The sequence below is a fragment of the Chiloscyllium plagiosum genome, chromosome 30, assembly GCF_004010195.1.
Source record: "Chiloscyllium plagiosum isolate BGI_BamShark_2017 chromosome 30, ASM401019v2, whole genome shotgun sequence".
Taxonomy (NCBI): Eukaryota; Metazoa; Chordata; class Chondrichthyes; order Orectolobiformes; family Hemiscylliidae; genus Chiloscyllium; species Chiloscyllium plagiosum.
Window position 1 is genome coordinate 19,567,689 of NC_057739.1, and position 21,390 is coordinate 19,589,078.

At 40.7% G+C, this 21,390-nt stretch overlaps 1 protein-coding gene across 3 annotated transcripts in view; it reads right to left on the reverse strand.

Moving 5' to 3' along the window:
• LOC122564773 (arrestin domain-containing protein 1-like) overlaps positions 1–21,390 on the reverse strand; it is a 59,234-nt gene that overhangs the window by 10,925 nt on the left and 26,919 nt on the right. For all 3 annotated transcript variants that reach the window (XM_043719983.1, XM_043719984.1, XM_043719985.1), the window contains exon 3: positions 6,596–6,646. In XM_043719983.1, coding sequence (XP_043575918.1) covers positions 6,596–6,646 — 51 coding nt within the window. The remainder of the gene's footprint in view (positions 1–6,595; positions 6,647–21,390) is intronic.

The following is a 21,390-nucleotide window of genomic DNA, read 5'->3' on the forward strand; positions in this document are numbered from 1 at the left end:
CATGGAAACAGGCCTCAAAAGAGGAAAAGATCAAAACAAAGGCACTTTTAAAAGAAGGGAGTCAGACGAAAGGTAGCAAAGACATGGCCAGTGAGGGAGAGAGAAAAAAATGTACACTGCTAACTGACACAGCAGTGAATCTATAGTTACTGCCTTTGCTGTTTGAGTTCATTTATCTCTGGACATCGGTGTGCATCTAGGAAAAATTAACAGCGAAATTCACAGCTGACCTTGGAGGAACCTGTGTGGGAGTGCTCACAGCAGAGGAGCAGAGCGTTTTTAAGTGCAAACTTGCTGTCTGTCTACAGTAGTAGGTAGAGTGGGCTCTTTCTTGATTATGTGTTATTGAGATCTGCTTCTTGATTAAGTTTTAAAAATATAAACCATAAGTTAGCCTGGAGCACTGTTCTTGAGAGCAAAACAATGGTGTTATTTTATGTCTATAGATTGTGAAGGAGCAAAGATGGCCTTTAGTATAGTGATATGCTCTTCTTGTCGAATGTGAGAGTTTATGAGAGTTTCGATGTTACTGATTATTATGTCTGCAGGAAGCGTCTTTGCTGCGAATCCTATCATATCTCATGGATCAGTTGGAGGAGCAGTTACAGGCATTAAGGAATTTACAAGAGCTAGGGGCAGTGATGGATGGCAGTTATAGGATGGGAGAAAAGCCGCAGAAAGAGTCAGGTAGATGGGTAAACTCCAGGAAAGGTAGAAGGGATAGGTAGGTAGTGCAGGAGTCTATGGCTATCCCCATTTCAAACAAGTATGCTGCTTTGGAAAATGTAGGGGGGGGCGATGGATTCTCAGGGGAATGTAGCACGAACAGCTAAGTTTCTGGTATCGAGACTGGCTCCAAAGCAATAAGAGGTACATTGAGTTCCAAGCAATCGATTGTGATAGGGGACTCTAGTCAGAGGTATAGACAGAAGTTTCTGCAGCCAGCAGTGAAAAATCAGAATGGTGTGTTGCCTCCCAGGATCAAGTATCTCTCATAGAGGGTGCGGAATGTTCAAAAGGGGAGGGGGACTAGCAGGTCGCGAAACACATTGGAACTAACAACACAGAAAGGTAAAAATCACAACACCAGGTTATAGTCCAACATGTTTAATTGGAAGCACACTAGCTTTCGGAGCGACGCTCCTTCATCAGGTGATTGTCAAAAACAAACAGTTCTTCCTGGCCATATCGGAAAAACAAACAGTTCTTCCTGGAAAACAAACAGTTCTTCCTGGCCATATCGGAAAAACAAACAGTTCTTCCTGGCCATATCGGAAATCTCTTCGAAGATTTAAACTAGAAAGGTGTGGGAGTGGGACCCAGGGACAGTGAGTAAATAGATCTATCTGAGACTGGCACAATTGGGAAAAGGAGTGAGTCAAGCAGTCAGGGCAGGCAGGAACAAAGAACAAGGTAGGACTGATAAATTAAACTGCATTTACTTCAATGCAAGAGGCCTAACAAAGAAGGCTGATGAACTCAGGGCATGGTTAGGAACATGGGATTGGGATATCATAGCAATTACTGAAATGTGACTCAGAGACAGACAGGACTGGCAGTTTAATGATCCAGGATACACATGCTATAGACAAAATAGAAAATGGGGACAAGAAAGGAGGGGGGAGTGCTGTTTTTGATAAAAGGTAGCATTACTGCTGTGCTTAGGGAGGATCATCCTGGGAATACACCCAGGGAAGTTATTTGGGTGGAACTGAGAAATAAGACAGGGATGATCACCTTATAGGAAATTGACATGTATGCTCAAACCGTCAGGAAATATATAAATGCCAGATTCATTAGCCATACCTGCAAGGTTGAGCAAAACATCACCCAATCACAACACAAAGTCATCCAATCACAACACAAAGTCACCCAATCTCTCAAAACTAATCACAACATTGTCATCAAACCAGCAGATAAAGGAGGAACCGTCGTCATTCAGAATAGAACAGATGACTGCAAGCGTACCGACAACTGAACAATCAGGAAGACTGCCGGCAACTATCAGCTGATCCGACCAAAGAGCACACCAGTGAACTAAACACATTCATCAGGATCTTGGATCCAGTCCTTCAGAGTTCCCTATGCACCCTCATCCCACATGCTTCTCGAGTAGGCAATTTCTACTGCCGTCCGAAGGTACACAAGGTCAACACACCATGACTTATCAGGCAACAGGACCCTGTGAGAGAACCTTTCTGACTATGTTGAAGGCATCTTGAAACCCAATGTACAGGGGACTCCCAGGGTCTGTCACGACACTACAGATTTCTTACAGAAACTCAGCACCCACGGACTAGTCGAACCGGGAACATTCCTCTTTACAATAGATGTTTCAGAACTCTACACCAGCACATCCCACGATGACAGCAACAGCCTCAGTACTCAATATCAACAACTGCCAATCTCTGAGCACCAGCTTAGAACTCATCCACTTTATCCTCGACCACAACATTTTCACCTTTGACAAGCACTTCTTCATCCAGGCACACGGAACAGCCACAGGGACCAAATTTGCACCCCAATATGCCAACATTTTCATGCACAGGTTTGAACAAGACTTCTCTACACAGGACCTCCAACCAACACTATACACCAGGTATAACTGACGACATTTTCTTCCTCTGGACCCATGACAAGGAATCACCGAAACAACTACACAGTGTTATCAACATGTTTCATCCTAGCATTAAACACACTATGGACTACTCTTCAGTAAATGTCTCATTCTTGGACACATACATCTCCATCAAGGACAGGCACCTCACTCTACTGCAAACCCACAGATAACTTTACTATGCTCCTGAATTTGCTATAACTTCCCAACTTCTCCAGCTTCCACCCGAAACATGTTAAAACAGCTACTTGGAACTCAAGGATGCCCCCTCAAGAATGGGGTACGACGCTCAACTCATCGACATACAGTTCCACAGCAAGAAACCGTAATGACCTCCTCAGGAGACAGACATGAGCTGCATCTGACAGGGGACCCTTCGTTGTCCAGTACTTCCCAGGAGCTGAAAGACCTCACCATGTTCTTCGCAGCCTGCAACACATTATCAATGAAGATGAGCACCTCACCAAGAGACTTCCCCAAATCTCCACCTCTTGCCTTTAAACCACCAAACCTCAAACAGATCACTGTTTGCAGCAAACTGCCCAGCCTTCAGGGCAACACCATACAACTCTCCATGCCACGTTGGGACACCACCCACCACGTATGTGGCAAGTACTCATGTTGTCTATCGGCCAACATTGTCTATCTCATATGCTGCAGGCATGGATGCCTTGAGGCATAGTACATTGGCAAGACAGAGCAGAGGCTACGGTAACTGACGAATAGACACTGCACAACAATCACCAGCCAGGAATGCTCCCTCCCAGTCGGGGACCACTTCAATCGTTTGGAACATTCGGCATCGGACCTTGGGTGACCATCCTCCAAAGCGGACTTCGGGACAGACAACAATGCAAAGTGGCTCAGCAGAGGCTGATAGCCAAGTTCGATACTCATGGCGACGGCCTCAACCGGCACCTTGGGTTCATGTCACACTACAGATGACCCCACTGCACGCACACTCACGCAGACACTCTCTCATAAGCTCACACATACACCCCCCAACACACACACACCTACATCCGCATGGCCATTCCCGTTTACATTCACACATATATACACATTCTCTCAGACACTCACCCCCCCACAAACTCACCTACAAAAGTTTGTGGGGTGAATTTGTACTTGCAGAATTATATTTTATTTTGCACAAGAACTGCATGAATCCATCCAAGATTCTGTAAACTCCTTTCTTAGAAATAGAACCAGTCTGAACATTGGGAGACAGACAGACTTTAACCTCACACCTTCAATGCATTATCTGAGCTGACACGGCACATATTGTTAAAGTTCACTTGAGAACGTAACTCTAAAGATAGTTTTGGGATTTACATAAAAAGACCTGAAACCAACAAGATCATTCTAAAAGATGAGAGACTTAAACAATCCATATCTTCAATATATCATTTCAGTTGCATAACACTAAACTTTTGCTATAAATTCTGTGTCTTATGATCTTATACTTGGCAAACACCTGAAGGAGAAAGTGAGGTCTGCAGATGCTAGAGATCAAAGTTGAAACTTTATTGCTGGAACAGCACAGCAGGTCAGGCAGCATCCAGGGAACAGGAGATTCGACGTTTCGGGCACAGGCCCTTCTTGCCCTGTGGCAAACACCTGAAGGAGCAGCACTTCAAAATCTTGTGCTTCCAAATAAATCTGTTCGACTATAACCCAGTGTTGATATTTTTAACTTTGGCACCTCCAAATCATTACATATAATTACACATTTACAGATTGTTATTTGGTAGAACTTGAGTATTTCTGAAAAAAGACTGCCAAAACTATTCATCTTGCAATCAGCAAGACAAATCACAATACCAAAGTGAAAGAAAATCAGTTATTCTGTATGAGGGCAAGGTGGCAAATAAACTAATTGGCAGAGGCATTGTCATAGAGAATGCACCACTTAGTAATCGCTATCAATTAATTAACAAGTTTTGTTTAAATTTCGTACAAGCCTGGTTGACTCAGTTTGGTCAAGGCATTGCTCTAGAGAAAATGAACAAAAACAGATACCACCTATCTTGCTGCACTGAAACAGGTGCAATGTGCATACATGCTCTGCCTGCAAGGAACAGAGCCTGTATAGTCATATATGCAGCCTGTGGTGCACCTAAGTGCCTGACTAACAATCCTAAATTGGTTGAGAACCACAATTCTCTGCAAATGATTTAACAAATGTTGTTAATTTGCATAATTGATGGACTGAGTCTTGAGTTCTACAAGCCCAAAATAGAGTTAGGATATAATCAGCTATAGTCTTGTCTGTTTGATAGCTAGCTGGAGTATCATTTTGGCAGCGTCAACAGATATGAAGCTGCAAAACCACAGATCAGACAGCATCCAAGCAGGAAAGTTGATACTTCTGGCCGAAACCTGTCATCAGGACCTTTCCCGCTGTTCAGACGCTGTCTAACCTGCCGTGCTTTTCCATCTTCACATCTATCGACTCTGGTTTCCTGCACCTGCAGTCCTTACCTTGTCCATCTTTTTGGCAGCTTTCTACTAGTGATGAACACCATTTGGGCTGCTGCTTAGTAGAAGCGTGAAACAGTTCGCCTCACCCTTTTGTAGAACGCAGCAAAAACATACGAGAGCTGAGCTTACCAAAGATCCATTAGCAGCTCTATCAATTTGGACTTACATGGTGTCATTAAAACTGAACACTACGGAGAGAACTGCTAAATTCACAAGTTATGTGAATACTGATTCACACAATGGCAGTGGAATTAGATCACCACGGCACATAGGCAATTCTCTACCACTGTTGAACTGCAAACTGGCCTTCCCTGTTCAATATACAAGTTGGATTTCCTACAGCTCCATTCTCAAGATCAATCTTGTTGACAGCCTTGTAAATAGCTCCAGTCCTATCTATTCAAGTGTTAAATGCTATAACAGCATGCAAAGTCACCCTGCAGGATGATGGCTACCTTGAATAGATCTCTTACTGCATATCGCATAAAATCATGAAAAGCCTAATGTCATCAGTTTTGGTCCCAAGTTGACAACCCTGGAAGGGTAAGGTATCTCAAATGTGAGAACAGATAAAACTGGCTGTTTCAGACTGTTATTATAAAGGAGCAACACAAGTGGTGTTTGCACCCAATAGGAGCAGCAATGCAATATTCCCCATTAAAACATGCATTATCCACACCAATTTCTTCTGCATTAACTCGTTATGAATTATGATACAATCTTTCCTAGTTTAGGATGAAGGGGAAATTGAGAGAAATTAAATGAAATAATAAATATATGTAGTTCCAACCATTAATAAAAGCTTTCCAAAAAAAAATTCAAGAATTGCAATTCTAAAGTCTATTGAGTTTAGTGCATATACATGCAATGTCAATTCAATTAGAAGGATTAAAGAGTATAAAAGGGAGCAATTACAATACGTCAGAGTAGCAATTGATAGTCTTGGGCAACATACACTGTCCACAAAGCTGGGAAGGCTAATACATCACATGAATAAATTTTAAAAACACAGGATTAGTCCTTAACAAGGAAATACACGCTGTTGAATGAAGATCGGATGATGAGGTATGTCTGTCATTGTGGTACGAAGAATTTGTCTCATTTCACAACAAATTTTATAAAAATCAATGAAAATTAGTGAACACTTTGCAGGAACAGTCCCACTTCAAAACAGAATTCTCACATTGTGCAAATTTATTTAGTCATAGGAAGTACAGATATAGCTCAGTATCTGTAAAAACAGCTGAGTTTAAATACTTAATATTTACCAAATTAAAAGTCAACCATAAAAAAGGAATTGAAGAATACAAACATTAAAGGCAGCATATAAAAGATAGATGAATGGAATTTTGGTAGACAGTTCCAAAGCAGCAACAGCACGTACATATGAAGAACCAAATGTCCTTTACTACTGACACCTCACAATAAGGTTTTCACCATTTAGTCATTTAATTGCAAAAGATTTAAACATCTTCAAGTACATAATTTTATACTTACCAGGAAGAAGAAATTGAAAGGGGTATGTATACTCTCCAGCTGCAAGGGATCCTGTAGAAATATAGGAAAGAGCTTTAAAATCTTAACTGAAGGCAGGTAGCTATCTTGTTTACAGCAATAATCTTAACAATATCAACACCTGAATGTAACAAGACTCTTAATTCAAAAAATTAAAGATTAAATATCATGTGCTCCATAATACCTTCAAAATCCAAAATGTTGCAAAGTGTTTCTCAGGAATATTATCAGACAACATTTAACAACAAAATTGAGATATGAGGAGAGTTGACCAAAAACTCAGTTAAAAGTATGTTTTAACAAGTGTTTTCAAAGGAGGGAAGGATAGAGACAGATAGTTAGGCTACTTTTGGAATATTGTGTGCAATTCTGGTCTCATTTCTATTGGAAGGATATCTGGTTGGCATGGACGAGTTGGACCGAAAGGTCTGTTTCTGTGCTATACATCTCTGACTATGTTTAAAGGAGAAAATGCCAGAGTTCAGGGCCTAGGTACCAAATGCACTGATGCCAAGGATAGGACAATGAAAATCAGGAATATCCAAGAGGTCAGAATTGATGAGTTTTGGCGTATATATCTTGAGGGGGTTTCAGACTGAGGGAGAGAACAAAGAATGGAGAAGATGAACAATCATAAGAAATTAAAACAAAGATGCCTGTCAAATTAGGAACCAATGTAGTCAGTGATTGTGAGGCTTATGAGAGAATACTTCTATCTCAACTGACTTCCAGTCCCCATATCTTGACTAAGCTCAAGTTCACAGAGGGCAACGGTAAAAGGCTGACCAGGCAAGCATTCGCCAATTGAGATTAAAGGTAACAGAAGGATGATTGAAAATTTCAAGCAGATGGGCCGAGACAGAACAACGACCACTGATATTATAGACATGATCGGAGATGGTATGCATTTGAAACTTCAGTCCAGAATGCAGAAGTTGCACGCCATCTGGTTCTGCCTTAAACAATGGCATGGGATAAACAATGAGTCAATTACTTGGGAAGGCAATTCATGACAAGGACCAAAAACATCGATTTATTTAACTAGATGTTATTGCTTATTTCATAATATGCCAAATTGGAGGCCTCAGAGAATATGATTTGAAGGTTTCAGTGTTGGACCAGGGTGAACAAAGTTTAAAAATCACAACACCAGGTTATAATCCAACAGGCTTATTTGGAAACCCTAGCTTTCGGACAGGTGATTGTGGAGAATGTCAAGGGAGATAAAAGCATGGCAAAGCTGGGTGTTGTCAGCATACACAGAACTTAGTGTTTTTGTGGAAACAGTGAGTGTCCCTACCTATGCCTTAACAGATTGATTAAAATATGCTCAGTGTGGAATGCACAGAATCAGAATGTTTTGAACTATGCCAAGTGGCAGTACGTAGATGAGAAACAGACAGTGGTGAGGAGGAAAGAGAATATTAAAGACAATCTAGAATTGAAAAGAAAGTCCTTTGCAAGACATTCTCTGGTAATGGCTGCATCAGAATAGTAATGCAATCAGGAAAGGTATTTCCTCCCAAATAAATAAGTGGGATAATGGAAGAGATGATTTGGAAGTATCGGCGTTGGACTAGGGCATATAAGGTTAAAAATCACAACACCAGGATATAGTCCAACAGGTTTATTTGGAAGCACTAGCTTTTTGAGCGCTGCTCCTTCATCAGGTGGTTGCGGAGCATAGAAGAAAGGTCAGTGTGGTTAACAATCGTAGAAGGAGGTGTCAAAAGGTTGAGATTAAAGAAAGAGATAATATTCAGTGGTCAGTGAAGCTCACAAGAGCTTCATTATGTGAAACTCCATGTGCTTTAAAATTTTGGTTACTGCATTTGTGGTAACTAGGATGGTTACACTGTGCAACTGTGTATATTATGCGACACATCCTCCACTAGCAAATAATGTTGGAGGTATAACTTTGGAAAAATGAGACTTTTTGTCATTTCTCAGATATCTGCTCATTATGGGGACAACTTGTATTTCTCCTCAATACTTGAAGTTTGTAAATGTTTTAAATATTAGCAATCCATGAGCTGATCTGTTTATTTTCAGGCAGCATATATGGGAATTATCAGCACTCAGCATTACTGCAGGATATCCGATTATATATTCCACTTCTGACCACAGCTGTCAGCTCTCTTAAAACTACTTACAAAATGTTCTACCATTTCCTCCAATTAAGTATTAGGACCTCCAATTAAGTATTAGGAAGAATAAAGCCAACACCTGTGGCTCTTGCTACAACAGTCATTCACCTACCTACATGCTCAGTGGACTCAGTGCATACAACCTCAGTTTCAGTTCTGAACCCAATTATTCCATTACCAAGAATGCATGCTTTCATGACCATAACATCCGCCATCTAATTTGACTAAGTATGGCATCAGGAACTCTAGCAAAACTGGAGTAGATGGGAAATGGTGGGGGAAGACTTTCAACTGGTAGCAGCTATACCCAGCACAAAGAAAGATGATTCCGAACAAAAACAAATTCCTGGATAAAGTTCAGCAGGTTTGGCAGCACATTGGGTTGATGCTCCAGGTCCAATGGACCTGCATGGGACATGGTCCTAATCCTCATCCAATGAGGAATGCACAATGGGTTGGGCTATGCAGGGAATTTAAGTGTTATGCTGCACTATCCATGCTTTTGGAGTTCAACTAATAGGTTGCATTAGTCAAACCTACAATCAAGTTGCTTATTCTCTTAAGCTGGAAAAAATGTAAACAAAAAATGAAAACTAAAAGCAAGGAAAAGTTATTTCATCAGCACACACTGAGGCGTTACTGAATTAGTAGCTTGCGATCAAATTCAAGAGTATGCTGTTGCATATTAGTTTTGTTAACCATTTAAATCATATGCACATGCTTCACCAAACAAGGCAACCCACTATTTTAACTAACATTTCTATAAAATTCAATCATGGGAACATGCAAAGATTAATAATACTTATGCAGGAATATGGGAAAAATGTTCTTACTTCCAGACTTAGCATAGCAGAGAGTATGAATGCTGTTAAGAGGTGCAATGCTAGCCCTAAACTCAGTTGGTGCTTTCACACAGTCCATTCAGAGAAAATGAAAACAAATTCATTGCTGGAACATATAACTGCACATAAGGACTTAGGCTGAACAGAGTCTTCTAGCATTAAGCAGAGAACTGCAATCAGAACCAATGGACGACAACATCCATGCAATACTGAATTTACTTTGCAGTTCTGCCACAAACTTTCTACTGTTATCATAAATTTCTTCAGTTGGAGATTTTCTTTTAATCTGGCAATGTCAAATTATCACAGCTGAGAAAGTTAGTGACTTTTGCTGACAGCATTTAATCAAAACTATCAGAAATGCCTTCTACCGCAACAAGATATTGAGCCATGGTGGACCTAAAAGATCCCATGTCAATATTAGAATGAACTGCAGCAGCATTCACCCCATTGTCCTTGTCAATATTAATCCACCACCTCAGTACTGAAACACATCTCATCATGACCACAGTGCTATCTGTAGGAACTTGCTCAGCATGAATTTGTTTCCATGTTCCTAAAACAGTTTGTACACTTCAAACAATCCTAATTTGCACGCAATTATATGAAGGCAATTTTGCCAGTTTGGCAGACAGGCCCTAAATATAGATGAACTTAACATGTATCCCAATTTTAAATCAATACAAATCTTAAAAGACTTCAAAAGGTCATGCCAAGTTAGAATAAACTTCTATGGATTTCATTCAGAAATTATTGCAGGACGATAGGTCTACAAAGATTATTTATTGTAACAGTTTGTATTATATCATGCATGTTTTTATTTTTAACTAGACTAAGCATTGCTTTTTACTTTGTCAAAATAAAAGATCCATTTGAAGCCCCAAATTTCCAATCCTTCAGTACAGAGTTTGAATCACTGAAAGATACAGTGTATCACTAAATTGTTTTAAAAATCCATTTTCATCTAAGAAATTTGGCTTCATTTGGAGCTAAAATTAAGATAACCTGCCTGACTTGAAGCCTGTGTATTAGATTTTAGAGCCTACCCTTAAAATGATACTTACTTATGCTTTATCAAGCAAAGGATAACTTCAAATTATTCAAAAATGAATCTCTCTTGGATAAGCATGGATGAGGCCTCTGCTTGGAATGAGATCAACACAATCCCCCAGCTAATTACTAGGTGTGCAGTAGGCTGTGTTCTGCTGCGGGGGGGGGGGGGGGGGGGGAAGATGTTTAAATTAATTATTGGGGCAGCTTGCTTGTTAATATTATTCACAAACTAGTGTTTTGCTCTGGTTCAGTAAACTATTGCAATGCAATGCAATTCCTTATGCATTCACAAACAAAACAATGGTTGGAACAATATCTTTACTTCAAAAATATACTTTATTCAAAATTATTTTGATATCTATACAATTAGTGATGCCATACATACGCATACATTCCATTTCTTTACAGAGAGAGATCGGAATTAATCAGTTGGAACAATATCATCAGCAAGGGTAGTCAATGCTGAACTGCCCCCTCCGCCACCCCAGTAGCAGGTATGGTTATTATCTGGGGATATTCCACATTTAGATGCACGAAGCTAATTACCAGAATCTATGCAGTCTACATAAACAAATTTCCTCAAGGAACCCTGCATGAACAGTCTAATTGTAATTTGTGGCAGATTTTATAACACTATTTTGGCAATTGACTAGAGTTGACAACAGCTGTGGCCCCAAGAGTAAATATCACCAATCAGGTCCACAATCAAGTCAGCAGTGTCCCACAGCTATTTGCAGCTCCCTCCTTAACTGTTGTTAAACCTGACAATAGGATTGTGAAATCAGGTGCAGACTCAACCCTACCACTGAAATTCAGTGCAATCTGAAGATACTGAAAGATCACATCGATAAATGCCAAAGTTCCTAACTTTAACATGAACAGAGATGAAACAATCACATCCTAAGAAACTGGTGCCCATAGAATACAATAGTAGAATGGCACTTCATTAAATATTAAACTGTAATTTCTATTTGCTACAGTGATGGGGATACAGTTGAAGATGAGAATTTGTAGGTACAAGTGAGGAAAATACTTTAAAACCACTTGTGAAATAGAACAGAATAAGTAGGTAGCAAAAACTTAAGTGCCCCAGAATTAACATTCCACTTTGGCTGTTTCAGGAATCTTGCTGGAATGACTCATTTTCATGTTGAAACTGTACATTGTTCCCAAAGACTCCTCTGAATTTTGTCTCAACATTCCTTGTTGTAATAGCTGTTTAAAATCACTCAATCTTAATTTCTTCTGTTATGCAGTTTCATTAACATATTTTGCATCCAACCTTCCTAAGACACAGTCAGATACACTTTGAATTCCCTTCTTCCCTTGCTCAAGTCTTTGCCCAGATTCTTCCACACCACCTTTTTCCCGATCCCGAGTGTACTAAATACTTTTCCGAAACCAAAGTCATTGCTTCCTCCTAAATTACAAAACATTTCTGAACTATTGTATTTTTTCCTGTTCTCAAAACAGAATTCAACACTAACACATGATCATCTGTAAAATCATACCACCAAGCAATGCAAGTCCACTGTCATATTGACTTGACCATGGGAGAGCAGTATCCAAGGTTTCTAATTTATCTTTCCCCACAACCAGCCAAATTAAGGCTCACCCCAAATCTAAGCTAAGCACCAAAATAAATATTTTCACATAAGCAATGTAAACAGAATGTAATCAGTTCCTCCTTAGATCATGCAATTAGAAACTCCAATCTGATTTCTACTAATTGATAATATAGAGCACAAATTTTTCAAACAATTTACTTTCAAGATACACATGAAACACCATTATACAGGCAGCTGTAATTTGGCTCTTATACTCAGATCTTAGCAGGTGGTTTCCGAAACTGCAGGTCAGAGAACTATATGCAGAGCTGTCCCAAGAATGCTGGGAAAACCCCCATCCTCACATCCTGCCCAGAGATTCTTCATGTGTTTCGAATTAAACATAGATTTCCTCTTCTGCTGCTATTGAGGCGTAGAGTAGGCTGGAGCTCAGGACTGGCTCAAATTCTGGAGAAGGGTCACTAGACTCAAAACATCCCTCCACAGATGCTACCAACCTGAGTTTCTCCAGCAATTTGCTTTGAGAACCTGTCATGTGCGATTCCTAACATGAAATTCCTAGAACTTCTAAAGTGTGCTCCTTTATTGAACTTATTGATTTGTTGAATGAATCGACGGATACCTTTCTCAGGAGGAGCAAAACAAGGTTTTGTCACAGTAGAGCAGGAAAGGGAAATCACTGGCAAAATCGGTGGGATAGTAGAATAATTTGATTTGGCACAAGAGGCTACAATAGTGACATTTCCACAATAGCAGAGGACAACATAAACATTTAATATAGGATTTGCAATTTTAGCAACAATACACGATTTTGATCTAGCACATTAAACTATTGAAAAATTAGCAAACAGTAGCATTAGCATCTCAAAGAACTGTCCAAACTTTTATAAAATCTTCATAGGATCATGGAACTTGCAAATTTTTCAGCATATGAAATATATTTTTTCATATAGAAAAGGGGATAACTGCTCTGAGGAGAATTAAAGGTATGATCGAGAGATTATATAGAATGGATTGAGATCACTGAAATATAACCATCCATTTAGTCCACTATACAAGGTATTGCTTGACACAGTGTACATAATTAATTTCCAGGTGACATTTTTAATCATAGATGGATGTCATCTAAATACTTATGTTAGGGTTTCTCAAGAAAATAACTCCATTGTTTAAATTTTGAATGGGAATAACTGCAAAAAGCATTGGGAGCAATTTGCTAACTAGCAAAGCCTACATCAAAACAATGCAACACTATTTGACCACATTTCCCAGCTGCACCCCCTCCCCACCCCCGACATACAATAAGTAGTACTTTTACTTGTTTTTTAATAGAACAGAGGACTAGCAGGAACTCACTACTACAGAAGTAAAGGTTTACTAAGTCATTTGACTTCCACATTCTGCTTATAGACAGCCATTTTTGGACTAATTGACTTTCTCAATGTGGTGCTTTGTTTTTCAGCTGTTGCTGCACAAATGGTACATACTTAACCTGACAATGCAAATGCATATTTTTTTAATTGCTACAACTGCAATCAATAAGTTTGAATTCTGCAAAGCAAAAAAAATACCTCACTGGATTAGCAATCTAGAAATTAAACCATACTATTCCCAGAATAATCAAAACAAAAATTTTATACAATTATGCAAAATTCTTCAATTTACCTGATCTTAAGACGATGGCCAAGAGAAACCATGGTAATTCTTGAGGCCAGAACCTGATCTATTTATGGATTCTGGGTAATGTAAGATGGAGGACGGGAAAAATATCTGGCTGCAACAGCTGCTCCTTTGAGGTATTTTAGGTGTTGAGGTGATTTCCTCAAATTCCAGGAGCAGCAATTACCGTTTTATATGCTGTTGCATTGTTTTGGAACTTTGGAAGGAAAACAAAGTCAAAACAACAGTTTTAAAAGGGTGAGCAACAGACAACAGAAGCACATGGTGAGTCTGTGCAGGAGGGAGAGAGAGATAAAAGAAACTGACAGAGCAATGAACCTGCACAGTCACTGCCTTTGCTGTTTGAATTCATGTATCGCTAGACTTCGGAGTGCATCTGGGAAAATTAACAAAGTGAAATTCACAACTAATCTGGGAGGAACCTGTTTGGGAGAGATCAGAACACAAACCGAAGTGAATATTTAAGCGTGGCCTTACAGTAAGTCTACAGCAGTAAGTAGAGTGGGTTCTTTCTTGATTATATGTTTTATTGAGATATGACTCTTGATTAAACTTAAAATACAAGCTATACGTATTAATTTTACCTGGAGCAGTGTTTTATACAGGAATAAGACGGTGCTATTTCTGGGTCTGTAGATTGCGAAGGAGCGAAAATGGCCTTTAGTAGAGTGATATGTTCGTCAGTTTAGGGAGAGTTTATGGGTTACTGCAGATTATATCTGCAATAAATGCTGTTGGTTGTTAATCCAATCAGATCGAATGAATCGGTCAGAGAGACGGTTAGAGGCAATTAGGAATTTACAAGAGCAAGGGGATAGGACGGATGGCAGTTATAGGAAGGGGGAGAAGTCGCAGATACAGTCACATAAATCGGTTAACTCCAGGAAAGGAAAGAGGCAAGGCAGTTAGCCACAGAGGACTCCTGCGCTATCCCCATTTCAAACAAGTATGCTGTTTTGGAAAATGTAGGGGGTGATGGATTCTCACGGGAATGTAGCACAAACAGCCAAGTTTCTGGTATTGAGACTGGCTCTAATGCAATGACGGGTAAATCGGGTTCCAAGAGATTAATTGTGTTAGGGGACTCTCGAGTCAGAGGCACAGACAGATGTTTCTGTGGCCAGCAGAGGGAAAAAAAAGGTTCTCTCTTTCCTGGTGCCAGGATCAAGTATGTCTCAGAGGGTGCAAAATGCTCTCAAGGGGAAAAGGGCACCGCAGGTCATTGCGCACATCGGAACCAACGACATAGAAAGGGAAAAGGTTGAGATTCTGAAGGGAGATTACAGAGTTAGGCAGGAATTTAAAAAGGAGATCCTCAAGAGTAGTAATTACTCCCAATGCTACGAGCTAGTGAGAGCAGGGATAGGAGGATAGAGCAGATGAACTGAGGAGCTGGTATATGGGAGAAGGATTCACATTTTTGGATCATTGGAACCTCTTCTGGGGTAGAAGTGACCTGTACAAGGAGGATGGATTGCACACAAATTGGAAGGAGACTAATATACGGGTAGGGAGATTTGCAAGAACTGCTCAGGAGGATTTAAACTAGTCAGGTGGAGGGGGAACCCAGGGAGATAGTGAGGAAAGATTTCAATCTGAGACTGGTACAGTTGAGAACAGAGTGAGTCAAACAGTCAGGGCAGGCAGGGACAAAGCAGAGAACAAGGTAGAACGGATAATAAATGCAGTTTAACTTTCGATGCAAGAGGCCTAACAGGGAAAGTGTATGAACTCAGGGCATGGTTAGGCACATGGGACTGGGATATCATAGCAATTACAGAAACATGGCTCAGGGATGTACAGGACTGGCAGCTTAATGTTCCAGGATACAAATGCTACAGGAAGGACAGAAGGGGACGCAAGAGAGGAGAGGAAGTGGTGTTTTTGATAAGGGATAGCATTACAGCTGTACTGAGGGAGGATATTCACAGAAATACATCCAGGGAAATCATTTGGGTGAAACTGAGAAATAAGGATGATCACCCTATTTGGGATGGTATTATAGACCCCCTAGTCAGTGGAAAATTGAGAAACAAATTTGTAGGGAGATTTCAGTTATCTGCAAGAATAATAGGGTATTATGATAGGGGATTTTATCTTTTCAAACATAGATTAGGACTGCCATGGTGTAAAGGATTTAGATGGAGCGGAATTTGTTAAGTGTTTACAAGAAAAATTTCTGATTCAGTATGTGGGTGTACCAACTCGAGAAGATGCAAAACTTGACCTACTCTTGGGAAATAAGGCAGGGCAGGTGACTGAGGTTTTCAGTGGGGGAGCACTTTGGAGCCAGCAACCATAATTCTATTAGTTTTAAAATAGTGATGGAAAAGGACAGATCAGATCTAAAAGTTGAAGTTCTAAATTGGAGGAAGGCCAATTTTGATGGCATTAGGTAAGAACTTTTAAAAGCTGATTGGGGGCAGATGTTCACAGGTAAAGGGACAGCTGGAAAAATGGGAAGCCTTCAGAAACGAGATTCCAGAAAAAGTATATTCCTGTCAGGTTTACGGAATGCTGGATGACTAAAGAAATTGAGGGTTTGGTTAAGAAAAGATGGAAGCATATGTCAGGTACAGACAGGACAGATTGAGTGAATCCTTAGAAGAGTATAAAGGCAGTAGGAGTATACTTGAGAGAAATCAGGAGGGCAAAAAGCAAACATGAGATAGCTTTGGCAAATAGAGTTGAAGAGAATCCAAAAGATTTTTACAAATACATTAAGGATAAAAGGGCAGGCAGGGACAAAGCAGAGAACAAGGTAGAACGGATAATAAATGCAGTTTAACTTTCGATGCTAGAGGCCTAACAGGGAAAGTGGATGAACTCAGGGCTGGATGAAAGGGTAACTAGAGAGAGAATAGGGCCTCTCAAAGATCAGCAAGGTGACCTGTGTGTGGAGCCACAGGAGATGGGGAAGATACTAAACTAGTATTTTGCATCAGTATTTACTGTGGAAAAGGACATGGTACTTATAGAATGGAGGGAAATGAATGGTGACATCTTGAAAAATGTCCATATTACAGAGAAGCAACTGCTGGATGTCTTGAAATGCATAAAGACCAGGACCTGATCAGGCGTACCCTAGAACTCTGTGGGAAGCTATAGAAGTGATTGCTGGGCCTCTTACTGAAATATTTGTATCATCGATAGTCACAGGTAAGGTGCCGATAGACTGGAGGTTGGCTAACGTGGTGCCATTGTTTAAGAAGGTTGGTAAGGAGAAGCCAGGGAACTATAGACCAGTGAGCCTGACGTCGGTGACGGACAAGTTGTTGGAGGGAATCCAGAGGGACACGATGTACATGTATTTGGAAGACAAGGACTGATTAGGGATAGTCAACATGGCTTTGTGCGTGGGAAATCATGTCTTACAAACTTGATTGAGATTTTTGAAGTAACAAAGAGGACTGATGAGGGCAGAGTGGTAAAAATGATCTATATAGACTTCAGTAAGGCATTCGACAAGGTTCCGCATGGGAGACTGGTTAGCAAGGTTCGATCTCACAGAATACAGGGAGAACTAGCTACCTGGATACAGAACTGGCTCAAAAGGTAGAAGAGGGTTGTTTTTCAGACTGGAGGCCTGTGACCAGTGGAGTGCCACAATGGTGCTGGGTCTACTTCTTTTCGTCACTTATATAAATGATTTGGATGTGTGCATAAGAGGTACAGTTAGTAAGTTTGCAGATGACACCAAAATTGGAGGTGTAGTGAACAGTGAAGGTGGTTACCTCAGATTACAACAGGATCTTGATCAGATGGGCTGAGAAGTGTGTTGGGGAGATTTCACTGGGGTGTTTAATGTCGGGCTAGGGAGGGTGACACTAGTTCTGCAACAGACACTTCGAGTTCCAGCCCTGAAATGGTTAACAACAGCCAAGCGAGCTGCTGCTGGCGACTGCATGACTACCTGGCTGGAGCTTGTAAGGGATATGCATAATGTTAATTAAATCTTGGAGCCTGTAAATACCAGCCAGTATCAATTGCCCATTCGAAACTCGGGATTAATAAAGAAACCGATCGGAATCTGTAACTGTTAGACAAGTGTGAATTGCTCTATCGGAACCTGTAACTAGTGAGTGTGAATGGCTCTATTTAAGTCTAAAGTGGATAAGTGTAATTGTCAATTTAGTTAAACTGAAACTATTGAAAATGGCTAGCCGGTCAGACGCATAGTAATTCCTTGAAACAATGAACTATTGAATACGGGATCGGAACCACTCCCGGGGATGGCTGAGCCATTGTCAAGCACAGCAGGAGCTGGACAGGCACTTCGATGCGGCCAATAGGAGGACGGATCCCCAGCGCGCGCAGATGAATGGACCAATGGGGAAGGCGAACTGACCGGGGACTCCAGACAGCGCGAAGTATAATTGTGTCAAGTTTGAACGAGAAGATAGAACGCCTTCTCCAACGAATGCATGCTTGTAGATCCGTTGTACCAGTTAAGATTCTGTGAATAAACGGCTGTCTGCGTCTAACCATAGTTGCCAGTGTGAGTCTCTCCTTCCAAAAGAACACGCAAAGACGGGACCCTCCGGGTCCGTCTTAACAGTCCCTTTTAAATTTTCCTCTCTCACCTTAAACCTATGCCCTCTAGTTTTGTACTCACCCACCCTGGGGAAAATCCCATGTCTATTTACCCTATCCACGCCTCTCACGATTTTATAAACCTCTGTAAAGGTCACCCCTCAGCCTCCGATGCTCCAGGTAAAAATTGTCCCAGCCTTTTCAGCCTCTCTCTATGGCTCAAACCCTTTAACCCTGGCAACATCCTTGTAAATCTTTTTTGAACTATTTCAAGTTTCACAACATCCTTCCAATAGCAACAAGACCAGAACTGCATGCAGCATTTCAAAAGTGACCTAACCATTGTCCTGTACAGCCTCAACACAACCTCCCAATCTCTTTTTATCAATGCACTGACCAATAAAAGGAAGCACATCAAACATCATCTTCACTATCCTGTCTACCTGCAACTCCACTTTCAAGGAACTATGAACCTGCACCCCCAAGATCACTTTGTTCAACTTCACATTTACCTAAATTAAACACCATCTGCCTCTCTTTGACCCATCAGTCAATCTGATAGAGGTCCCTTTATATTCTGAGGTAACATTCTTGGCTGTACACTACAGCTCTAATTTTGATGTAATCTGCAAATTTACTAACTCGACCTCCTCTGTTCACATCCAAATCATTTATGTACATGACAAAAAGCAGCAGACGCAGCACCGACCCTTGTGGCGTATCACTGGTCTCCAATCTGAAAAGCAACACTCCGCCACTACCACCCTGGCTTCTATCTTCACGCCAGTTCTGTATTCAAATGGCTAGCTCTCCCTGGATTCCATGTGATCAAACCTTGCTAACCAGTCTACCATAAGGAACTTCGTATGGATTTCAGCAAGGCATTTGACAACGCCCACTACTATTCCTTCATCAATCAAGTCAGTGAGACACTATTTTCTATGCATTAAACATTTTCTCAAATACATGAAAATCCTGCCCCTCAGGATTCCTGCCAGCAACTTGCCCCCCCATGGATGCCAGGCTCACCAGTCTATAGTTCCTGGCTTTTCCTTACCATGTTTCTTAAATAGTGGCACATCAGCCAACGTCTAGTCTTCTGGCACCTGTGACTATCGAAGATACTTCACTTCTGGATTCTGAGTGAACCTAAACAACATTTTAATAAAAGGTAATCCAAATACCATTGGTACGATTAAATAAATCCACAACCTGACTAAACATTTTTGTGACCAGCAGTGGCTCAGTGGTTAGCACTGCTGCCTCAAAGCACCAGGGACCCAGATTTGATTTGGGTGACTGTGTGTGAAGTTTGTACATTCTTCCCATGTCTGTGTGGGTTTCCTATCTAAGATGCACAGGTTCGGTGAATTGGTCATACTAAATTGCCCATAGTGTTCAGGGATGTGTAGGTTAGGTGCATTAGTTAGAAAAAATGTAGAGTAATAGGTCTGGGCAGGTTACTCTTTGGAGGGTCAGTGTGAACTTGTTGGGCCAAATGGCCTGTTTTCAAACTGTCGGGATTCTATGACAATCATCTTCAGTTTCTGAATTTCCTGCATTAGGCATTGCTTCAAAAATCCAGTTGCTCCACTTTGGGTAGTTTATCATATAACAGTTTTCTTTAAGGATCTTGTGGCACAATGATATTGTTCCTACCTCTAGACTAGGAGGTGCTGGTTCAAGTCCGACCTGCTCCAGAGCTGTGTAATAAGATCTCTGAATAGGTTGAATAGAAACTGTATAATAAGATCTCTAAATAGGTTGAATAGAAACTATTTACAATGGGATGAGTCACATCTAAAACATGTGTTAAAAGCTTCCCGAGGTTCATCCAACTATTATTACAACACCAACCTTGTCTTCTTCTAGATTTGTCAAAAACACCTTCAGCCTCATTTGCCTGAAATTCTCCACTCAAGCAACGTAAGGTTTTTCAAATTCACAAATACTATACTACATAGTACATGCTAAGCTTTTTTTTAAAAAAAAAGGATACAAGTCTAATCACTTCTGCCAACATGGGTCCATGCATAGGTTAACAAAGAAACTGCCTGTGTTGAATAAGCACAAGGTCACAGTGTACAGGTGTGCACTGAGAAACAGCATTCTGGATCTAGCAATAGCATCAAAGTCATTCCCCAGTCATGTTGGCAAAATAGCAAATCCAACAGACTGATGCCCATAAGGATTCAAAATTTTGAACAAGTTCTGAAACTCCACATTAGCCAAAATTGTGTAAGCTTGCCTGACTGAGCTGACCAATCAGAGCAGCAAATGACCACACAAGAGCACAAAATCTTGAAGCCCTTGCTCAGCCTTTATTTGTTATCAAAATCGTCCTGTGAAAGTTTGGCTAAAGCTGTGAAAAGACTCCAAAGTGATGCTGATTGGAATAAAGGCAAAGTTGACCTAAGTGGCAAGCTGACAATGAAAAAAATGGGAGATTACACTATCAAGCTTGTCAGCTATTCTGAAACACGAGGCAAATTCATCGAACAGACATTCTCTCCCACAAGGAAAAGTATAGCAAAGTCCGCCTACACAGACATTCAAAAGCTCTACTTACATGGTTCAACGTAGCCCTGAGAAAACGTTCCCATCTCCGATCCTATCCTGCAAGTCAAGGGAGTTATCCTTTGAAAAGAGGCTGGGCCAAAAAAAGCGTTGACCTGTAACTATTGAATCTAGACCAATGCAAGACATGACACATCGTCTGCCACGTAGTAATTAGGAAGGTGCAGTGGTTGCAGCAGCAATGGCACATTGTGGACCTCATCCAAATTCTGAGCAAATATTCACGAAGCGATGTTTCTAACATAAATATATAGAAATTCATAAAATCACAAGGGGTCTGGTTAGGGCTCATGGCAAGTGTCGTTTCCCTAGGATGTGGGGCTTCAGACGCGGTGGCAGATTTTAAAGAGAGGAGAGAGATTCAATAAAGACATGAG